Here is a 21,004-nt window from a genome sequence, read left to right as displayed (position 1 = left end):
CAGAGTGCTGTACTCCCTCGCTCCCATGTCATGTCCTCATGGGTGAGGTCACACCACAAAGCTGTTGTCTTTGAAATAAAAGTCAATGTGGGAACCCAGAAAACCATGAAACTGTTAGGAACTATTCCTGAGGAAACTACATCCTAGTAAAAGATAGATTGTCAAAATTCAATACCCTTCCGAACCTCACGTTCATTGTCAAAATTCAATACCCTTCCGTACCTCACATTCACAGCAACCTATGAGGAATTGTTCACAGAGACCCTGTACAACCACACAAGTGGCTTTACATACTAGAAGTAAGTACAAAATAAACTCTAAAAACAAAAAAAAAACATTGATGGAATCCTAACCTTAATAGGGTATATAAAAAAAGGGGAAAAAATCATTGCTAAAATCGGGAAGATCAACTCCCATAATGATAGGAGCTCTCTAATTAAACTAAACAGGCAACCTAGAGGACTAATTAAGTCCAACAAGGCCAATTATGAGGTCAAGATAGCCTCACAGGCTAAAGGTAACCACAAGACCTTCTTCATCTATGTCTGAAACCTCAAAGGCAGCACACACAAGTGCACCTAACTGGTGGTCAGTGGTGCCCAAAGGCAACACACACAAGTGCACATAACTGGTGGTCAGGTCAGTGGTGCCCAAAGGCAACACACACAAGTGCACCTAACTGGTGGTCTGTGGTGCCAAAAGGCAGCACACACACAAGTGCACATAACTGGTGGTTAGTGGTGCCACCTTCATTGAGCAGAGTGACATAGCATTTGTTGGCTGACAAATTCAGCTCAAATGTCATCCCCTAACATCTCCTCATGAAATACCTGCTAGCATAACCCCCAGCTATTAACAGGAAGTAGGTCCTGGCAGCACTTGCTAAGGCCAAAAACACAACCTCAGTGGGCACTGACAATATTCCGAGATGCTTCCTAAAACAGTTTTTATACCACAATAATGGAGAACTGCAACAGTTATCCCACTTCACAAGGATGGGCCATCAACCAACCCCAGAAACTACGGATCTATTAGTCTGACTAGTCTTAATAACGCAAATCTATGGAACTAATTGTCATGGAAATGATCGTCAAAGATATAGGCAACCTTCAAACATTGGACCTAACCCAGTTTGGCTTTGTCATGGGTAAGTCATGCCTACTAACCCTGGTGGATGTCTTTCAGAAGGTCATCAAGGCAATGGATGAGGGGAGAACTGTGCACACCATCTACCTGGACCTGGCTAAGACATTTGATAGAATACCTCACTTGGGAATAGTTGACAAACTTACCCAACTTGGCATAGACCTCTCCATAGCTCACTGGATTGCCAGCTGGCTCACAGACTGTACCCAATAAGTCAGGATTGGTGATACCACCCCAACTATGAAATGGGTCACCAGTGGGGTACCTCAGGGCTCTGTGCAGGGACTGCAGCTATTTGGCACCTACTACTTGGAGATAAAGGCTAATGTCAAGGGCTTTTGGCTGACCATGTTCACAGATGACTGCTAACTGTGAGCTGTCATAGATTTCACCCATGACACAAACATCTCACAAGAGGGTCTAGTACAGACATATGATTGGTGCCAAAGTCATGGACTAAAACTCAGTGCCAAGAAATACATTACAGTGCCTTTTGGGAAAATTGCCACCAAGGCTACTTACTCAATCAATAAGACACCTCTGAGAATTGACCCAGCAGCTGAGGATCTGAGAACATATGTAGACAGTAATCTGGCCTTTGACCAACATGTGGCCAGGGTAGTACGAAAATCATTATATGTCGCCCATCTTGTACATAAGGTTATGTCATCCAGGTCCAAGGAAGTCATGTTGCCACTTTATTCAGCCCTTATACAGACTTCCTACATCTTTAAATTACTAGGCTCCCATCAGGACACAAGTTCTCAACAGCAGTTGAATTCTGCTCACTGGTTCTATCCCCCTCTGTCTGCTAGATCCCTGAAAAGCTTGAACGCCAGAAGGACACCTCCCTGCTGAAACCTAACTGAAAACTTTCCTGTACTGTCCCTCGACTCTGAAAAGATCTGCCAAGGTTCTAGCCCCCTCTATCTGCTAGATCCCTGAAAGGCTTGAACGCCAGAAGGACACCTCCCCTGCTGAAACCTAACTGGAAACTTTCCTGCACTGTCCCTCGACTCTGAAAAGCTCTGCCAAAGTTCTATCCCCCTCTATCTGCTAGATCCCTGAAAGGCTTGAACGCCAGAAGGACACCTCCCCTGCTGAAACCTAACTGGAAACATTCCTGCACTATCCCTCGACTCTGAAAAGATCTGCCAAGGTTCTATCCCCCTCTATCTGCTAGATCCCTGAAAGGCTTGAACGCCAGAAGGACACCTCCCCTGCTGAAAGCTAACTGGAAATTTTCCTGCACTGTCCCTCGACTCTGAAAAGATCTGCCAAGGTTCTGTCCTCCTCTGTCTGCTAGATCCCTGAAAGGTTTGAATGCCAGAAGGACACCTCCCCTGCTGAAACCTAACTGGAAACTTTCCTGCACTGTCCCTCGACTCTGAAAAGATCTGCCAAGGTTCTATCCCCCTCTATCTGCTAGATCCCTGAAAGGCTTGAACGCCAGAAGGACACCTCCCCTGCTGAAACCTAACTGGAAACATTCCTGCACTGTCCCTCGACTCTGAAAAGATCTGCCAAGATTCTATCCCCCTCTATCTGCTAGATCCCTGAAAGGCTTGAACGCCAGAAGGACACCTTCCCTGCTGAAACCTAACTGGAAACATTCCTGTACTGTCCCTCGACTCTGAAAAGATCTGCCAAGATTCTATCCCCCTCTATCTGCTAGATCCCTGAAAGGCTTGAACACCAGAAGGACACCTCCCCTGCTGAAAGCTAACTGGAAACTTTCCTGCACTGTCCCTCGACTCTGAAAAGATCTGCCAAGGTTAATATTATCTTATCCTGTCTGTATGTACTATATTGATTAGCCATACCAGGTCTACAGTACTACCAGTAATCCCTCAAAGCCCCACAATCAACCCTAAAATACTAAACTGGGTTACTCCTATATCTAAGGATTACCTAGTGAACATATCTAAGTTTCTAGGTATATTACTAGCATAAATTAATTCAGACACACAGAACGAAGCTCCTTTTTACTGTAGGCTCTGTAGCCCAGCTGTCTGCCTTAGATTTTAGCACTCAGAAACTGAGCTTAATCATACTAAGGAAAAACAGTTGAGCTCCCTGCATAAAACATATAAAGCTAGAAATTGCACAGCATAAACCTGAAGCAGGAGTTTAAACTCTTGAGCTCTGTAGAAAAACAGCATACAATTGGCAGAAGAAAGCTTAATGTGAGAAAAGGCTGCAAAAAGTGATTACTAACAGTATACTACGTAAAAATTGTATACTGAAGGCAAAAACAAGGGTAAGAAAGTATTTAAAACAAACAAATTTAAAAAAGCCTTATTGTACTTAATGTGTTGATAGTTTCCCCACTGCTAGCCTCTCTGGTTTGGCTGGTTTCTTTGCATTGCACCTGGTTCACACCCTTTTGCTACCCCCACCCCCAATACTAAGTCTATATTAGATTCCTGCTGTTTATGGAGCCATCTTTAAATTACTAGGCTCCCATCGGGACACAAGTGCTCAACAGCAGTTGAATTCTGCTCACTGGTAAGCCATTAGACCTCCGGAATGTCTCAGTGTTGTTTTTAGCTAATTAATTGGATGTATACAACTGGTATTCATGTTTCCGAGTCTTGACTACTGCTCTGCTTATTTGTTTATTTCACTGGTTTGACTCTGCCTTTCAGCAACAGTGATTTACTGGCATTACCATTGCAGCTATGTTGTCTTTATTTAAGTATGCTGTATTAAAACTGCTGTTTTAAATGTAATTAATTTGGTGATTGACTGCTTTTTTTAAACCAAAGTGACACTATTTTATACTATTTAGACTGCGTTACTTCTTAAATACATGGCTGCATTTAATAATACTACCATTGTGCTTTGAAATGTGTTAACTACTGGGCTGCTTTGACTGTGTTATGGCCATTTTCTATGTTTATTGCTGCTCTACTGTATAGAAAATAAATGTTCTTAACAGCGCTATATTATACTGACTGAAGGATCTGCTACTTAGCACATATACTAACTTATGTATCTATCATCAGGTTCTAGCCCCCTCTATCTGCTATATCCCTGAAAGGCATATCTGACATGGCTTAGTGGTAAATCACTTTGTCTATGGTGTGCAGGGTCCTGGGTTTGAGCCTTGTCAATGCTGTTTATTTGTAGTTGGGAGGGTGGCCTAATGGGTAAGGTGTTTGCCTTATAAACACAAGGTGCAGGGTTTGAGTCTCACCAGGAGTAATTGGCTAAGCTTAAAATGGCTCGCAAGGGCAGTTAGCTTAGTACTAACCTATGAACCTATGAATGCCAGAAGGACACCTCCCCTGCTGAAACCTAACTGTTAACTTTCCTGCACTGTCCCTCCACTCTGAAAAGATCTGCCAAGGTTAATATTATCTTATCCTGTCTGTATGTACTGTATTGATTAGCCGTACCGGGTCTACAGCACTACCAGTAATCCCATAAAGCCCCACAATCAACCCTAAAATACTAAACTGGGTTACTCCTATATCTAAGGATTACCTAGTGAACATATATAAGTTTATAGGTATATTACTAGCATAAATTAATTCAGACACACAGAACGAAGCTCGTTTTTACTGTAGGCTCTGTAGCCCAGCTGTCTGCCTTAGATTTTAGCACTCAGAAACTGAGCTTAATCATACTAAGGAAAAACAGTTGAGCTCCCTGCATAAAACATAAAACTAGAAATTGCATGGCATAACCCTGAAGCAGGGGTTTAAACTCTTGAGCTGTGTACAAAAATAGCAGACAATTGGCAGAAGAAAGCTTAATGTGAGAAAAGGCTGCAAAAAGTGATTACTAACAGTATACTACGTAAAAATTGTATACTGAAGGCAAAAACAAGGGTAAGAAAGTATTTAAAACAAACAAATAAAAAAAAGCCTCATTGTATGTAATGTGTTGATAGTTTCTCATTGCTAGCTGGTTTCTTTGCATTGGCCCCGCTGCACTCGCCCTCACTCTGCACCCCACCCTGCCCCTAGATGTGCTAAATTTATAGCCACAACTGCCACTCCCTTAATTATAGAACCAATCAGCAATTGTTAGACCCACCCTAACCACAACACCCTCCCTATTTCTCTACTCTACCCTCATCTACTACTCTCCCACCCCCATTCTTAAACAAATTGTTAAGTTGCAAAACCTCTTCAGTGCCTCTACAAGCTTCAACCCCACCTTTCAATTCAAAGCCCTCCTACTACCTTTTACCCATGCTGATGATTACGTATTTTATCACAGGTTATGAACATCTCTCCCAGGCTCCCACTATCCCAGATCACAGACCAGTACTCATGCTCTGTCACATAACTTTAATCAGCCACTACTCCCCCTCCCTTCCAACTCCCATGTTACAATAACTCAACAGCTCATTTGAGTCAGTTATGTCAACCCTAGAACTAAACACTACTACAAGCTATGATTCAAACTTCAAAAACTAATAATCTATTCTCAAATTAACCTCACAATGGATGGTGACATCCACCCCAACCCAGAACCAACCCCATCAGAAGCATCCAACCCAATATATAATATCCCGTCTAGCCTGCAAAACGTAAACATCTCCTCTACCTCTCTCCACATCTGCCACCTAAACATCAGAAGCCTAAGTAGTAAAATCCACTACCTGCATGCCCTCTTAGCAGTAAACTCCCCAGATATACACAGAAACCTGGCTTAAGCCATCCACCACTGACAATGAAGTTACTCCTCCAGGTTACAATATAATATGACTGGTCTGCACCTCAAAGAAGGGAGGCGGGGTAGCTGTCTTATATAAATCTTCAATTAATCTAACTATTTTCAACTCTCCACAAGTTCCTCAAGCTGACAAAGCTGAAATACTCTTTACAAAACTACAAATTAACCAGCATAAATCTATAAACATCAGCTGCATTTATATCCCACCTGGCAACAGCACCAATACCCTTGAAGACATTCTACAGTGGCTGTCCATAAACTCCCCACAAGAAACGATTGTTTTAGGTGACTTTAATATAGACTGGAACGCCTGCTCCTCAGACTTCCCTACTACCCACATAACTCTATATGGTTTCTCCCAAGTCATAACCTCCACCACCAGAACTAGTAAGCCCAATAACAAAGAAAGCATACTAGATTGGATTCTCATTAATAACCCTCCCCAAATGTACAAGGCAGGCACCCAACCTGAGGTAATAAGTGACCACCTCCTAACATATATACTCAGACAAAAAACTGATACCCCTCCAATACCTGCTTCAGAACCATCAGGAACAATAAGAGCTTCAATCAAACCAAATTCCAATTAGAACTTCAAACATGTAACTGGAATAGACTAAAACTACTCCCACTAGACGAGGCAGTACCACACTTTAACTCCACATTTCTTACAATCCTTAATCATGCACCCACCCAGACCATCAGAACAAAGAAAAAAGTAGCACCGTGGCTGTCCAAAGAAACTAGACAAAAAATCATGAATAGAAATAAAGCCTGGTCATCTTGGAAAACCAATAAAAACTTTAAGGATCAGCTAGTATATAAACAGCTAAGAAATGATACTAAGAAGTCTATAATGTTAGACAAAAAAGACTAGTACAGTGACCTGCAACATAAACATCAAAATCGACCACAAAAATTTGGTCCAGCTTAAACAATCTTCTCCATCCAGGTAATACTACTACCCCTACCCCTGCATCTATCCTCCAAAAGCCTCCAGAAAATATTGCCAACACCTTCTTTACGAAAACTATACAATCCCTTGCCAACCAACTAGGCCCCAACAACCTAGACCCTATTAACCCCATATCCAATACCCACCCATCCTTTAACTTTCAACCTGTACCAACAGCATTTATCCCGATCCTTAATCAAGAAACTGAAACCCACCACCCTTTCAGCAGACCTAGTCCCGGCTGAATATCTTCAAAAGGCTGCAAATGCAATAGCGTATCCCATCTCAATATTAATTAACAGAACCATCTCTGAAGCATATATACCCTCCATCTGGAAAATTTCCTATGTAATTCCTCTCCATAAAGGGGGTAACTCCACTGATCTATCAAATTACCAGCCCATTGCCATTCTGTCCCCTCTGGCTAAAATTAGGGAAAAATGTATCCACAAGCAACTCCTTCATTACCTCAACTTGCACAATCTCCTAGCTCCCTCCCAGCATGGATTTAGACCCCACCATAGTACCACCATGGCCCTTCTTTCCTTCTCTCAGACAATAAATCAAATCCGTAATAATAGTACGCCCTCCTCTGCTGTCTTTCTGGACCTATCTAAGGCATTTAATATGGTAAATCACCAGCTACTCATTCATACACTAAAACCTCTTGCCATAGACAGCCTGGCAATACGCTGGCTTCAGTCCTACCTAAGTGGCAGACAACAAGCTGTGCTATGGAAGGATAGCCTTTCCTCCCTACTGCCAGTCACCCTTGGAGGTCCTCAAGGGTCTATACTAGGACCTCTCCTATTTTCCATCTTCATTAATGATCTTCATACAGTCACCCCCAATGTAACCTGCATTCAATATGCAGATGACTCTACCCTAACCTGTTCTGCCACCTCCCCATTAGACCTGCAGACCTTAACCCAAAATACTTTCAATGTAGTAGAAAACTGGTTCACTGACAGGCGTCTTCTATTGAATCCAAATAAAACAAAACTGCTACTCTTCACCCCCACCTGGAAAGGTACACTCCCATCATTTACCATAACATCTAATAATGGCACAATAATTTCCCCAGAAAGTAATACAAAACTATTAGGTGTAATTGTTGACAATAACCTTAAGTTTGACGCTCACATCGACAAAACCATTAAAACAGTCAACAAAAAGCTAGGATCTCTATATAGAATTAAGGCACTTCTAACCCCAACTGCTAGGACAGTTATTGCCCGAACACATTTACTTTCAACTCTTCTTTATGCCTCCTCAATCTATACAAACCTGAGTAAGTCTGACCTCAATAAACTCAATAACTGCTATAACACCATAGCCAGATTTGCCACAGGCTCAGCATATAGAACCCACCACTGTATTAACCTACGATCTCTAAGCTGGCTAGAGTTTCCCCTCTCAAATCCAGTATAATCAATTCATAATAGCCCACAAAGTCCTCCATCAACCCGAAAGCACACACATACTCAAAAATATAATTACCCCTTACAGTAACCTAAAAACTCCGGTCTTCTGACAAAATACTGGCACAAACTGTTAAATCTAAAAACTCAGCAGGTGACTCATTGTTTTGCATCTCTGTTGGAACAATCTGGAATCGGCTTACTGACAAACTTACAGCAAACCAGACTATTAACCAATTTAACACATCTGTCAAAAATTCCTAAAAAGTCACTGGCTGTGCCCCTGTACCAACCCTGACTAACCAGCTCACCACTCTCTTCACTACCTGGCTATCTGGAAAATAGTCAGTGTTTCAGACTTAGTCTCATTCTCATATGTATTGTACTACTGAATGACATGCTACCTTTTTCAGCCTTGTACCACTAAAAATGTCTAAGTTCGAACAAGGAAACTACAATGTTAAGTTTAAGTATGTATGTATTCCAAGTATGCATATAATCTTATAATTCTGTACTGGGTATCTATATGTGACTGTATAAAACTGCTACTGTTTAACTCTTATGTAACTATCCACTGTGGAGCTTTTTTCCCTGGGCATCCGCTGAAAATGGACCTGTGTCCAGTCGGACTATCCCGGTTAACAAATGTAAAATAAAATAAAATAAATAAAATTATCAGACCCTTCACTGAATATAATGTCCCCTTCAGCATGTTCCTGACCAGACATATGCAACAGTTGGAATACCCACAAAGGTTCTTCACTAGGAGAATCCAGGGTATAAACATGTTGTCCTGTAAGAATGGCCTTAAAACCCATCTTTATGTCCAACAAATCCATGCATGGCATTCAAGACATTCTCAGATCCAGCTCCGATGGAAGTTTTGCACATCTGCAAAATGAACAGCATATTAATCACTAGATCCAAGGATTTAAATTTTGTTTGTGACATAAATAAGATATGTTGGTGAGACAGATGTGCCTCAAAGGATCCTTATGCTCTGGAACAGGCTCCACATCCATGTGAAGCAGAGTCCCTCCCTAACCCTATTTAAGTGTAACCTTGACTAATGGATTGGAAATCAGAAATTCACCCCAGGTCTCACCCCCATGTCACTGATGGACAGAGGCAGACAGAAATGCTCAAACTAACATACCCCCACATAACTTTTAAAAATTTCCTAAATAACATACACCTCCTAATTTATGTTGTGATAGACACTGACACAGTTTGGTTGGATTGCAAGGCTAGGCTTATAAAAGGCTATGGTGGTCATTAGCCTAGTATATACCCATGAACCTGCCTATGTGAGTCTGTGTCAGAAGATTGACTTTTCAGGAAGTTGAACTTCATATGGTTGAGACGAGAAGATCAATGTACTGAAAAGCCAGATGTAGTAAAACAACCTAAATCTGTACCCATTGGCTCTACAAATTATATAAACCATTTCTGAGATCGCACTGCAGTGGGGAAAAGGGTAAATTCCCAGATCCCCACTTTACCATGATTTCCATACAAATACTTCGATTTTTCAGAAAGTTGTTCATATGGTCTCAACCACATGAAGCTCAACTTTCTGAAAAGTCGCTCTTCTGCAGGAGACCCATATGTATGTGTGTGTGTGTGTGTGTGTGTGTGTGTGTGTGTGTGTGTGTGTGTGTGTGTGTGTGTGTGTTTACATAGTAGGTAATGTTTATACAGGAATACGTACAGTACAATTTCTTCTCTTTTTCTCCTCCCTTTACAATACTTTTTTATAATTTTGAGGAAAACAATTGTTTTATTTAGTTGTAGGAAGTCTGTATTTAGCTAATTTAACTTGCTGAGGTAGCTATTTTTCTTTTGGACAGCAAGATTACATCTTTTTTTTATAAAAGAACTGTCTATAATTTTTTTACAAGTCTTGCTCTTTACTAGTTGTACTAGTTAAAATAAACCTTGCTCTTTACTAGTTGTACTAGTTAAAAATAAACATGAAGTTAGTAAGAATGTAATGGTATTACTGTTTTCAAATATCATACTTTTATTATACTATTCTGAAATGTTACGTTAACAAAACTACATCAAGTCTTACTAAAAAGAAATGTGCATGTATTCTGCCACAGACTATTTCAATTTACGTTTTAATCATTTCAGTCTAAAATTTAATTACAAATAATTTGCAGCTTATCAAGCACAATTACTTTATTATTAAAATGCCTTCAAAGAAGCATGTCATGTTTTTGGGAAAAAGAAAACGCTACTTTTTGTTTCCTTCCACCAGCTGACAATCAGAAGCTACCAACTCCCCTCCTTGTTCACTAGATATACTAAACTCACCTTAGCCTCTCCTGGGCTCAGTCTGACTGTATGTCCTGAGACTGGCAAGGAGATTGAGGGTGCTGGTGCTATGTCATACTGCTGCCAAGGAGTGTGCCCCCACTCTTGCCTCCTTGCAGCAGACTTGCCATTTTTGCAGTGGCTGCCTCCTGGAGTTGCATGCGTTCTTCTAGTCATGTGCAACCTCCTGACTAAGTGTCTTGCCGCTTATGCCTCACAGAGCTGGCCAGGCTAATGTTTACTGCAGCCAACCGAGACCCCCCCCCCCCCAAGATGGGAGAGCCAACATCTGCCACTCACTCCCATCCTCCACCCATGGTCCCTTCAGCACCTGTGCTACTAACTGAATATGGGTCATCTGGGTCAGAGTACAGGCTTTATATCTGTGTGCTTTGGGTGCCACTGACTTATCTTATTTAAAGGACAATGAATCAAGAAGAAGCTTATAGCATGTATTTTCACCATGTATATTTTTCATAAAATGTCAAGAATGTGATTCATTTTTTCTTGGCTGTACTTGGACTAATGGCAAGATACAAACACTGACATCTTTTTCTCCTTAATGCTATGAAATTGTACTTGTGCTAATTTATTAGAAATAACCTTAAACTCTCACTTCTCCACATCTGCACATACTGTGGCTTTTTTTAACAAAGGACAAAATAAATGTTCTTTTGAATAATCATTAGTCCACGGTTACATGATCCTGCTACTGTGTATTTAAAAACTGAATTTTGTCACTTAAGACGAATTCAGTAATATAATTTAAAATAAAATAATCCAAATTCTTCTCTCTTACTCTCTGTCTGTCTTTTGTAACAGAAGGGAAATAAAATAAAATGGATTATAAGTTCGTGGAACAATCAGCCTTCAGCCAGATATGTTCAGAAAGTTTCATCCACACCTGCTAAGTGTTTTCCTGTCAGCTGTAATTTTGTCACAGTCCACATTGTCTTTAGCAAAATGCTTTCATAAAAAATGAATGTATGCAAACAGTTCTTGTAGTTTCAGGGAAGCAGGGTAATCCCATCATGTTGTTTACAACAGAGTCTGTGCAAAAGGGGAACTATAAAGAGTACTACAGTACAGAGAAAGTAAGAAACGCATTTTAGTATAAACATTAAACAAGGCAGGGAGCGTAGGGTCAATCAAGTGGTTTTAATTTAATACCTAGCATAACAAAGTAATGAAAATAATTGTAAGAAAAGCATTTTAGCATAAATGTTAAACAAGTCAGGGAGCGTAGAGTCAATCAAGTGGTATTAATTTAATAGCCAGCGTAACAAAGTAATGAAAATAATTGTAAGAAACCCATTTTAGCATAAATGTTAAACAAGTCAGGGAGCGTAGGGTCAATCAAGTGGTTTTAATTTAATAGTCAGCGTAACAAAGTAATGAAAATAATTGTAAGAAACGCATTTTAGCATAAACATTAAACAAGGCAGGGAGCGTAGGGTCAATCAAGTGGTATTAATTTAATAGCCAGTGTAACAAAGTAATGAAAATAATTGTAAGAAACGCATTTTAGCATAAATGCTAAACAAGGCAGGGACCGTAGGGTCAATCAAGTGGTTTTAATTTAATAGCCAGCGTAACAAAGTAATGGAAATAATTGTAAGAAACGCATTTTAGCATAAATGTTAAACAAGTCAGGGTCAATCAAGTGGTATTGATTTAATAGCCAGTGTAACAAAGTAATGAAAATAATTGTAAGAAACGCATTTTAGCATAAACGTAAAACAAGTCAGGGAGCGTAGGGTCAATCAGGTGGTATTAATTTAATAGTCAGCGTAACAAAGTAATGAAAATAATTGTAAGAAACGCATTTTAGCAGAGGTCAATCAGGTGGTATTAATTTAATAGTCAGCGTAACAAAGTAATGAAAATAATTGTAAGAAACGCATTTTAGCATAAACATTAAACAAGGCAGGGAGCGTAGGGTCAATCAAGTGGTTTTAATTTAATAGCCAGTGTAACAAAGTAATGAAAATAATTGTAAGAAACACATTTTAGCATAAATGTTAAACAAGTCAGGGTCAATCAAGTGGTATTGATTTAATAGCCAGTGTAACAAAGTAATGAAAATAATTGTAAGAAACGCATTTTAGCATAAACGTAAAACAAGTCAGGAAGAAACGCATTTTAGCATAAACATTAAACAAGGCAGGGAGCGTAGGGTCAATCAAGTGGTTTTAATTTAATAGCCAGTGTAACAAAGTAATGAAAATAATTGTAAGAAACACATTTTAGCATAAATGTTAAACAAGTCAGGGAGCATAGGGTCAATCAAGTGGTTTTAATTTAATAGCCAGCATAACAAAGTAATGAAAATAATTGTAAGAAACGCATTTTAGCATAAATGTTAAACAAGTCAGGGAGCGTAGGGTCAATCACGTGGTTTTAATTTAATAGCCAGCGTAACAAAGTAATGGAAATAATTGTAAGAAACGCATTTTAGCATAAATGTTAAACAAGTCAGGGAGCATAGGGTCAATCAGGTGGTTTTAATTTAATAGCCAGCGTAACAAAGTAATGAAAATAATTGTAAGAAACGCATTTTAGCATAAATGTTAAACAAGTCAGGGAGCGTAGGGTCAATCAAGTGGTTTTAATTTAATAGTCAGCGTAACAAAGTAATGGAAATAATTGTAAGAAACGCATTTTACCATAAATGTTAAACAAGTCAGGGAGCGTATAGTCAATCAAGTGGTTTTAATTTAATAGCCAGCGTAACAAAGTAATGAAAATAATTTAAGAAACGCATTTTAGCATAAATGTTAAACAAGTCAGGGAGCATTGGGTCAATCAAGTGGTTTTAATTTAATAGTCAGCGTAACAAAGTAATGGAAATAATTGTAAGAAACGCATTTTAGCATAAATGTTAAACAAGTCAGGGAGCGTAGAGTCAATCAAGTGGTATTAATTTAATAGCCAGTGTAACAAAGTAATGAAAATAATTATAAGAAATGCATTTTAGCATAAATGTTAAACAAGTCAGGGAGCGTAGGGTCAGTCAAGTGGTTTTAATTTAATAGCCAGCGTAACAAAGTAATGGAAATAATTGTAAGAAACGCATTTTAGCATAAATGTTAAACAAGTCAGGGAGCATAAGGTCAATCAAGTGGTTTTAATTTAATAGTCAGCGTAACAAAGTAATGAAAATTATTGTAAGAAACGCATTTTAGCATAAATGTTAAACAAGTCGGGGAGCGTAGGGTCAATCAAGTGGTATTAATTTAATAGCCAGCGTAACAAAGTAATGAAAATAATTGTAAGAAACGCATTTTAGCATAAATGTTAAACAAGTCAGGGAGCGTAGGGTCAATCAAGTGGTTTTAATTTAATAGCCAGCGTAACAAAGTAATGAAAATAATTGTAAGAAACGCATTTTAGCATAAATGTTAAACAAGTCAGGGTGCGTAGGGTCAATCAAGTGGTATTAATTTAATAGCCAGCATAACAAAGTAATAAAAATAATTGTAAGAAACGCATTTTAGCATAAATGTTAAACAAGTCAGGAGCGAGGGTCAATCAAGTGGTATTAATTTAATAGCCAGCATAACAAAGTAATAAAAATAATTGTAAGAAACGCATTTTAGCATAAACGTTAAACAAGTCGGGGAGCGTAGGGTCAATCAAGTGGTATTAATTTAATAGCCAGCGTAACAAAGTAATGAAAATAATTGTAAGAAACACATTTTAGCATAAACGTTAAACAAGTCAGGGAGCGTAGGGTCAATCAAGTGGTTTTAATTTAATAGCCAGCGTAACAAAGTAATGGAAATAATTGTAAGAAACGCATTTTAGCATAAATGTTAAACAAGTCAGGGAGCGTAGGGTCAATCAAGTAGTTTTAATTTAATAGCCAGCGTAACAAAGTAATGAAAATAATTGCTTGATTGAAATTGATTGACACTTAAGTTACAGAAAGTAACAAGCTTTTATACATTTTCAGTTAACAAAGTCACACCCATCTCCAAGGGCTGTGACGAAAAAAGTAAGAACAGTTTTTGGGTGTTGTCATCCTTTGAAGTTACATTGCTGTGATTTTACACAACTTTTAAACAAGACTGTGGTTTGACACAATAAAATAGTAAAAGTTGCTACATGCTTTGTATTGATGCTGCTGCTGTTTTGAACATTTTTACAAAACTGGTCTCCCTGTTTGTACAGATGACATTCTTATAGAGATACTTTTAATATAATGACATTATTCATGCATCTTGCTTTACAATATTAAAAGAATGCCTTTTACTATGGTATTATGCGTAATAACATTTATGTGATTTTATCCAAATTCTGCATAAAACTACTATAAGAAAATAAAACTGAAGTTGATGCAGATCAAGGGTGTAACCTTTTCTGGTCATAATATGTCTGCAACTGTCTAAATTAGTGCCCCAAACAACAGGTACATAGCTTGCAAAAGAGTATATATAATAGAAGGAACAGCTGAAAATAACCCTTTGATTTTACAGGTTTGTTTTAAGTATCCCCATATCCACTTTTAATTTGCAAAATTAGGCTGAGAAAACAGAATGGATATATTAGCGTATCAAATCAAAGATATTGTAATACAGAAGCGGAATAAACCTAAGGATTGTATATTTCTATAAATTGAAATGTGACGTTCGGATCACCTGGTCATAATACTTTGTCGGTTTACTATCAAGTGACTGAAAATCAAAAGACTGAATCCCAAAACGACTGAAAATTAAAAATACTGAATGATGGAATTTGCCCCTTCTCCACTGTTGTGCGATCTTGGACTTGGTATATATAGTTAGCATGGGGTGTGGTGGGCACAGCCCCCCACATAAAGGGAGCAGGGGGGCTTGCGGCTTGCATTAAAAATTGATTTCAGTATTTTAAATTTTCAGTCTTTTTCGGATTCAGTCTTTTCATTTTCAGTCATTTGATAGTAAACCTAGCTGGTCACCTGTTCAGGTAATTATACATATCTCTCCATCTCTGAGCTCAGTGTGATAATAGCTGGTCACCTGTTCAGGTAATTATACATATCTCTCCATCTCTGAGCTCCGTGTGATAATAGCTTGTCACCTGTTCAGGTAATTATACATATCTCTCCATCTCTGAGCTCAGTGTGATAGTAGCTTGTCACCTGTTCAGGTAATTATACATAACTCTCCATCTCTGAGCTCAGTGTGATAATAGCATGTCACCTGTTCAGGTAATTATACATATCCCTCCATCTCTGAGCTCAGTGTGGTAATAGCTTGTCACCTGTTCAGGTAATTATACATATCTCTCCATCTCTGAGCTCAGTGTGATAATAGCTTGTCACCTGTTCAGGTAATTATACATATCTCTCCATCTCCGAGCTCAGTGTGATAATAGCTTGTCACCTGTTCAGGTAATTATACATATCTCTCCATCTCCGAGCTCGGTGTGATAGTAGCTTGTCACCTGTTCAGGTAATTATACATATCTCTCCATCTCCGAGCTCAGTGTGATAATAGCTTGTCACCTGTTCAGGTAATTTTACATATCTTTCCATCTCTGAGCTCAGTGTGATAATAGCTTGTCACCTGTTCAGGTAATTATACATATCTCTCCATTTCTGAGCTCAGTGTGATAATAGCTTGTCACTTGTTCAGGTAATTATACATATCTCTCCATCTCCGAGCTCAGTGTGATAATAGCTTGTCACCTGTTCAGGTAATTATACATATCTCTCCATCTCTTAGCTCAGTGTGATAATAGCTTGTCACCTGTTCAGGTAATTATACATATCTCTCCATCTCTGAGCTCAGTGTGATAATAGCTTGTCACCTGTTCAGGTAATTATACGTATCTCTCCATCTCTGAGTTCAATGTGATAATAGCTTGTCACCTGTTCAGGTGATTATACGTACCTCTCCATCTCTGAGCTCAGTGTGATAATAGCTTGTCACCTATTCAGGTAATTATACATAGGTTCATAGGTTCATACTAGGCTATCTGCCCTATGGCATTTATAAGCCTAGCCAGAGTGTGTTTGGCTTTCGCCACCCATTTTAAATTAATTTTGCTATGCCCTTTTTCGAGGTTAGTATACTGTGCCTCTGTCTAACAGTGACACAGAAGTGATACCGGGGTAAACCTACGATCTCCCATCCACTCATCAGGATTCCTCTTGAAGAGAGTCAGTGAAGGACTCTGCCTAACCTGGACTGGGATTTTATTCCAGAGTGAAGGGAGCCTCTGGGTTATGAATCTGTCCCTCCAGCATGTCCTGTTTATTTCAGTGCTGAGGTTCAAGTGTCTTGAGCGCGTAGCTCGATGGGATTTGGATTTTCTGAGGTGCAGCATGTCCAATATCTCTCCATCTCTGAGCTCAGTGTGATAATAGCTTGTCACCTGTTCAGGTAATTATACATATCTCTCCATCTCTGAGCTCAGTGTGATAGTAGCTTGTCACCTATTCAGGTAATTATACATATCTCTCCATCTCTGAGCTCAGTGTGATAATAGCTTGTCACCTGTTCAGGTAATTATACATATCTCTCCATCTCTGAGCTCAGTGTGATAGTAGCTTGTCACCTGTTCAGGTAGTTATACATATCTCTCCATCTCTGAGCTTAGTGTGATAAAAGCTTGTCACCTGTTCAGGTAATTATACATATCTCTCCATCTCTGAGCTCAGCGTGATAATAGTTTGTCACCTGTTCAGGTAATTATACGTATCTCTCCATCTCTGAGCTCAGTGTGATAGTAGCTTGTCACCTGTTCAGGTAGTTATACATATCTCTCCATCTCTGAGCTCAGTGTGATAATAGCTTGTCACCTGTTCAGGTAATTATACGTATCTCTCCATCTCTGAGCTCAGTGTGATAATAGCTTGTCACCTGTTCAGGTAATTACGCCCATCTCTCCATCTCTGAGCTCAATGTGATAATAGCTTGTTACCTGTTCAGGTAATTATACACATGTCCCCATCTCTGAGCTCAGTGCTCACATTTTCACAACTAGAGCAACTGTTTTGAGTTAAATATGCACTTTTAGATAACTTTTGCCTTCAGTACACAAGATATCTCTGTTTTAAGTTAACATTAAACAAACATTTCAAGCTTATATTCTTTTTGGTACACAAAAGACTTTTGCTTACAGTACTTGTAAGACGCCTTGATGTACACATCATCCAAAACTGAGTGCAGCTGTCCTTCCAGCCTGGAATTTGAGCAAAATACAAAAATTAACTCATTACGATCATTGTACTTGTTAGAAAGAATATATATATATGTGTGTGTGTGTGTGTGTGTGTGTGTGTGTGTGTGTGCGCACTTGTGTGTTATGAGTTCATTTCCTTATGTCATAGGTTTTAAATGCACCTAGGTAGAACTTTGCTTGATTGGGTTCTGCTTCAGTTCTTATCCTACCTCACCCTAACAGGAGTGTCGTGTAATGTGTCTGATTCTACGCGTATATATCCCCTGTCCTGCCCAAACGTCAGTGCTGTACAAGTCAGTTCCATAGATGGGGTCCATGGGACCACTTCACATAGTATGACTGCTTTCCCTCCCTCTGGACTGCAGCATATAGTCTTTTGTTACCTTTGGGTCAGAGTTTGTAATTAAAATTAAAAATAAACAGTTCAGCCACTGCGGATAAACTCCAACTCACATCAGCAAATAGACAGTCCAGTAAAATAAACAAAGTGGAGATACACGGCAGGAATAAAAAACTTTTTAATATGAGGTTAGCACTTTCACATCCAACAAGATGCTGCTTCACACCATAAAATCAAATTCACTTCACTTCCTTATGTATCCCTAGTTAACAATTATCCAATTAGCCAATAATAGACCAAAATATTAATAAATTAGTCTAATTTACAGTAAAATGTTTCTATACATAGCATAACACCCACAATAATATAAAAAATATATAACACATATTAAAAACAATCTAAATAAAAATATATTATATCATAAACGTCTCGCTTTCAAATGTGGTTTAATTGATGTTCTGTCATTTAGCCCTGGTTCCTTCTCTGCCTGAAGCTCAATAATCCATTTGAGTTCACTTAACTCAGTTTTAGTTTTCACATCCCCTAATCTTGGACTCTGCATTATACATTCAACTACTTTAAATGAAAAAGAGTGTGTTGTATCTTTACACATAATATGTTTCGCCAGAGCACTGTAATTTTGTAACTACAACATTTTTTTTTGGGGGGGGGAGGGTGACTGTGACAATCATTAGGCAGGGATTATGACTTCTGAAAATGTAAAATGATGGGCAGTGTCGTGTGCATTTCATTTCTCCAAGAGGAATAAGAGACTACACAGGAAACATCTCAGATGTTTTGTATTGATTAAATCAATAGAGATCCTTGAAATTAAGTATTGTTCAAAAGTCCACATTCTGCTGGGAACTACAAAAATCTTGAGTGATATCTCCCCCTCTTTTGAAGGAAGGAAGGAATTAATTCCAAGCATCTTTGGTCAAGGTTTGTTAAACATCCTCCAGTCTAGGATTAGTTTCTAATCCATTAACTTTTTAAACTCTGGAGGAGTGTAAGAAAGGATATAATGCATATTTTAAGGAATGGTTCTGTTTCATTAGTTGAATCATCCACAACTGTTGATTTTTAGATCTGGATATTTGACAGATCAACCCCCACATCCTAGATCTCATGAAAAATGGTTGGTTAAGACCTGAAAACACCCTGTGAAAACTGGATGTGTAAGGATGGCTGAGGTATTTGGAGAATGGATTTTTACCTTGGGATCTTTTTGCTGCACCTTGAAGTCATCTTGTGACTTACCCATTCCACATCATTTGAAGTGATTTTTGAACCTGTTATTGATTGGGTTTTCATAATTTTAACTGATTGAGAAGTGTCCTATGGCTCCCTTTCTTGAAGTCAGAGAGGACCTGGTCAAGGAAGGACTCTACGGTTTCTACTGAATGTAAGATGGTATGACTGAGACTTACAACCAAGCATATCTCTGCAGCATCACCCTGAATGCTACATTCCTTGCTTGTGAATTGGCTTTCTCAAATATAGACAAACATAGACTTTGCTGATGGCATGTGGGCCACAACAGTCCAGGCTGCTGAGAAAATTGGACTCCATGTTAGAGTTATGGAGCCTGTTGGCTCTTTTTGACTTTGCTGATTTTATTTTTATTAACATATGTAGTCATCTGGCTGACGATTGTTCTTCAGACAAAGAAGGCAGAGGTCATATTTTCCTTTGAGGACCGTTGCATCTCTGCTTTTACACGTCACAAAAGTGGTTTGGATGCTTTCAAATGATTTTTCATTGAAACCCTTGATTAGTCATAGTATAGTCACAAAATATTTGCTTAAGAAAATATATAAAAAATGATAAAACTACAGAAAAAAAGATACTAGCAAACTGAAATGATAACTGACCTCAGATCCTACATAATGGTGAGGAAGAACTGGAGTAGAGGGTCTATTATTCTGTTTTCAGTGTTCTTTCATCTTTCTCATTGGAATTAAGGCCCTCTCAACAAGAGAGTGGATCTGTGAAGTTTTGCCAAGAGTATGCTCTCCGAGGGGTGGGGATCAGTGAACAGAAGAGCTGTATGCGTACTAGCTTGTGATTGTGGGAGATTGTAAATATGCCATAATGCATTGAGCAGTAGAAAATGAATATACACATTATTTTAAGAGTTAAGGTTTTAAATGTGACTGCTGTGTTGGGAGGGATAGTGCATACTATGAGCTGTACTGGCGACTGGGGCTTTATGAGCACTTATGAAGGGAATAGGCTGCAACATGCTGATGTGTTGAGAGTATGAGACTTTGAAGCTACCCACCTGGGTTTGGAGATTCTGAGCTACTAAAATTGCTTTGGGTGCTGGATACTAACAGTAGATTGTAAAGAGGAAGGAGATCTGGTGTGGGGAGCAAGTTATACGGTAAGGATCTGTGGTGATACTGAACAGATAAGTTAGTATGGAGCATAATTAAAAACTGATTTGAAAACTACTGAATTAATTGTTTTCTTTTTTTTTCCAGGTGTATTCTGGGTACAGATTCATCCTTACAGCACATGAAAAGAATATACCAATAGCCATAGTCAACATTGGTCCAACACGAGCTAATCACTTGGCATCCATAAAGGTCACCCAGCGATGTGGAGAAGTGTTATCGCGCATCGTAACATTTTGTTAACAGGACTACAACATTCATAAATCATCTGTAGATAATTACAACACTTTGAATTACCTGACGTATCTAATGTTTAAGTAAAATTGAAGGTGTTAGTGTTTACTTTTAAAGTTGCTTTGTTTATTTTTCTTTTCAGGCAGAAGGGCTTTGCTGGGACATTGTATAAGGTGACATACCAATACATAATGTATATAATGATGATTGTAACACTTTGAAGATGCATTTTTACAGGGCAGAAAGTAATGCAGTATACCGCTGTACTGTGTGATGTGCAAACGCAAGTAAAGTCATACTGTTGTATCAGTAGAGTGACAAGGACGTAACT

The 21,004-nt window shown here is 38.8% G+C and overlaps 1 protein-coding gene across 3 annotated transcripts in view; it reads left to right on the top strand.

The window, feature by feature from the left end:
* SIRT4 (sirtuin 4) overlaps window positions 1-20,781 on the top strand; it is a 197,795-nt gene extending 177,014 nt beyond the window's left edge. For all 3 annotated transcript variants that reach the window (XM_044068906.1, XM_044068907.1, XM_044068905.1), the window contains exon 4: window positions 20,527-20,781. In XM_044068906.1, coding sequence (XP_043924841.1) covers window positions 20,527-20,682 — 156 coding nt within the window. In that variant the 3' untranslated portion in view covers window positions 20,683-20,781. The remainder of the gene's footprint in view (window positions 1-20,526) is intronic.
* The last annotated feature ends 223 nt before the right edge of the window (window positions 20,782-21,004 follow it).

Source organism: Protopterus annectens, chromosome 4.part0 (assembly GCF_019279795.1).
Source record: "Protopterus annectens isolate FY-2018-M chromosome 4.part0, PAN1.0, whole genome shotgun sequence".
Lineage (NCBI taxonomy): Eukaryota > Metazoa > Chordata > Ceratodontiformes > Protopteridae > Protopterus > Protopterus annectens.
Note: the sequence above shows the minus strand (reverse complement) of the source record. Positions and strands in the feature narration are given on the sequence as shown.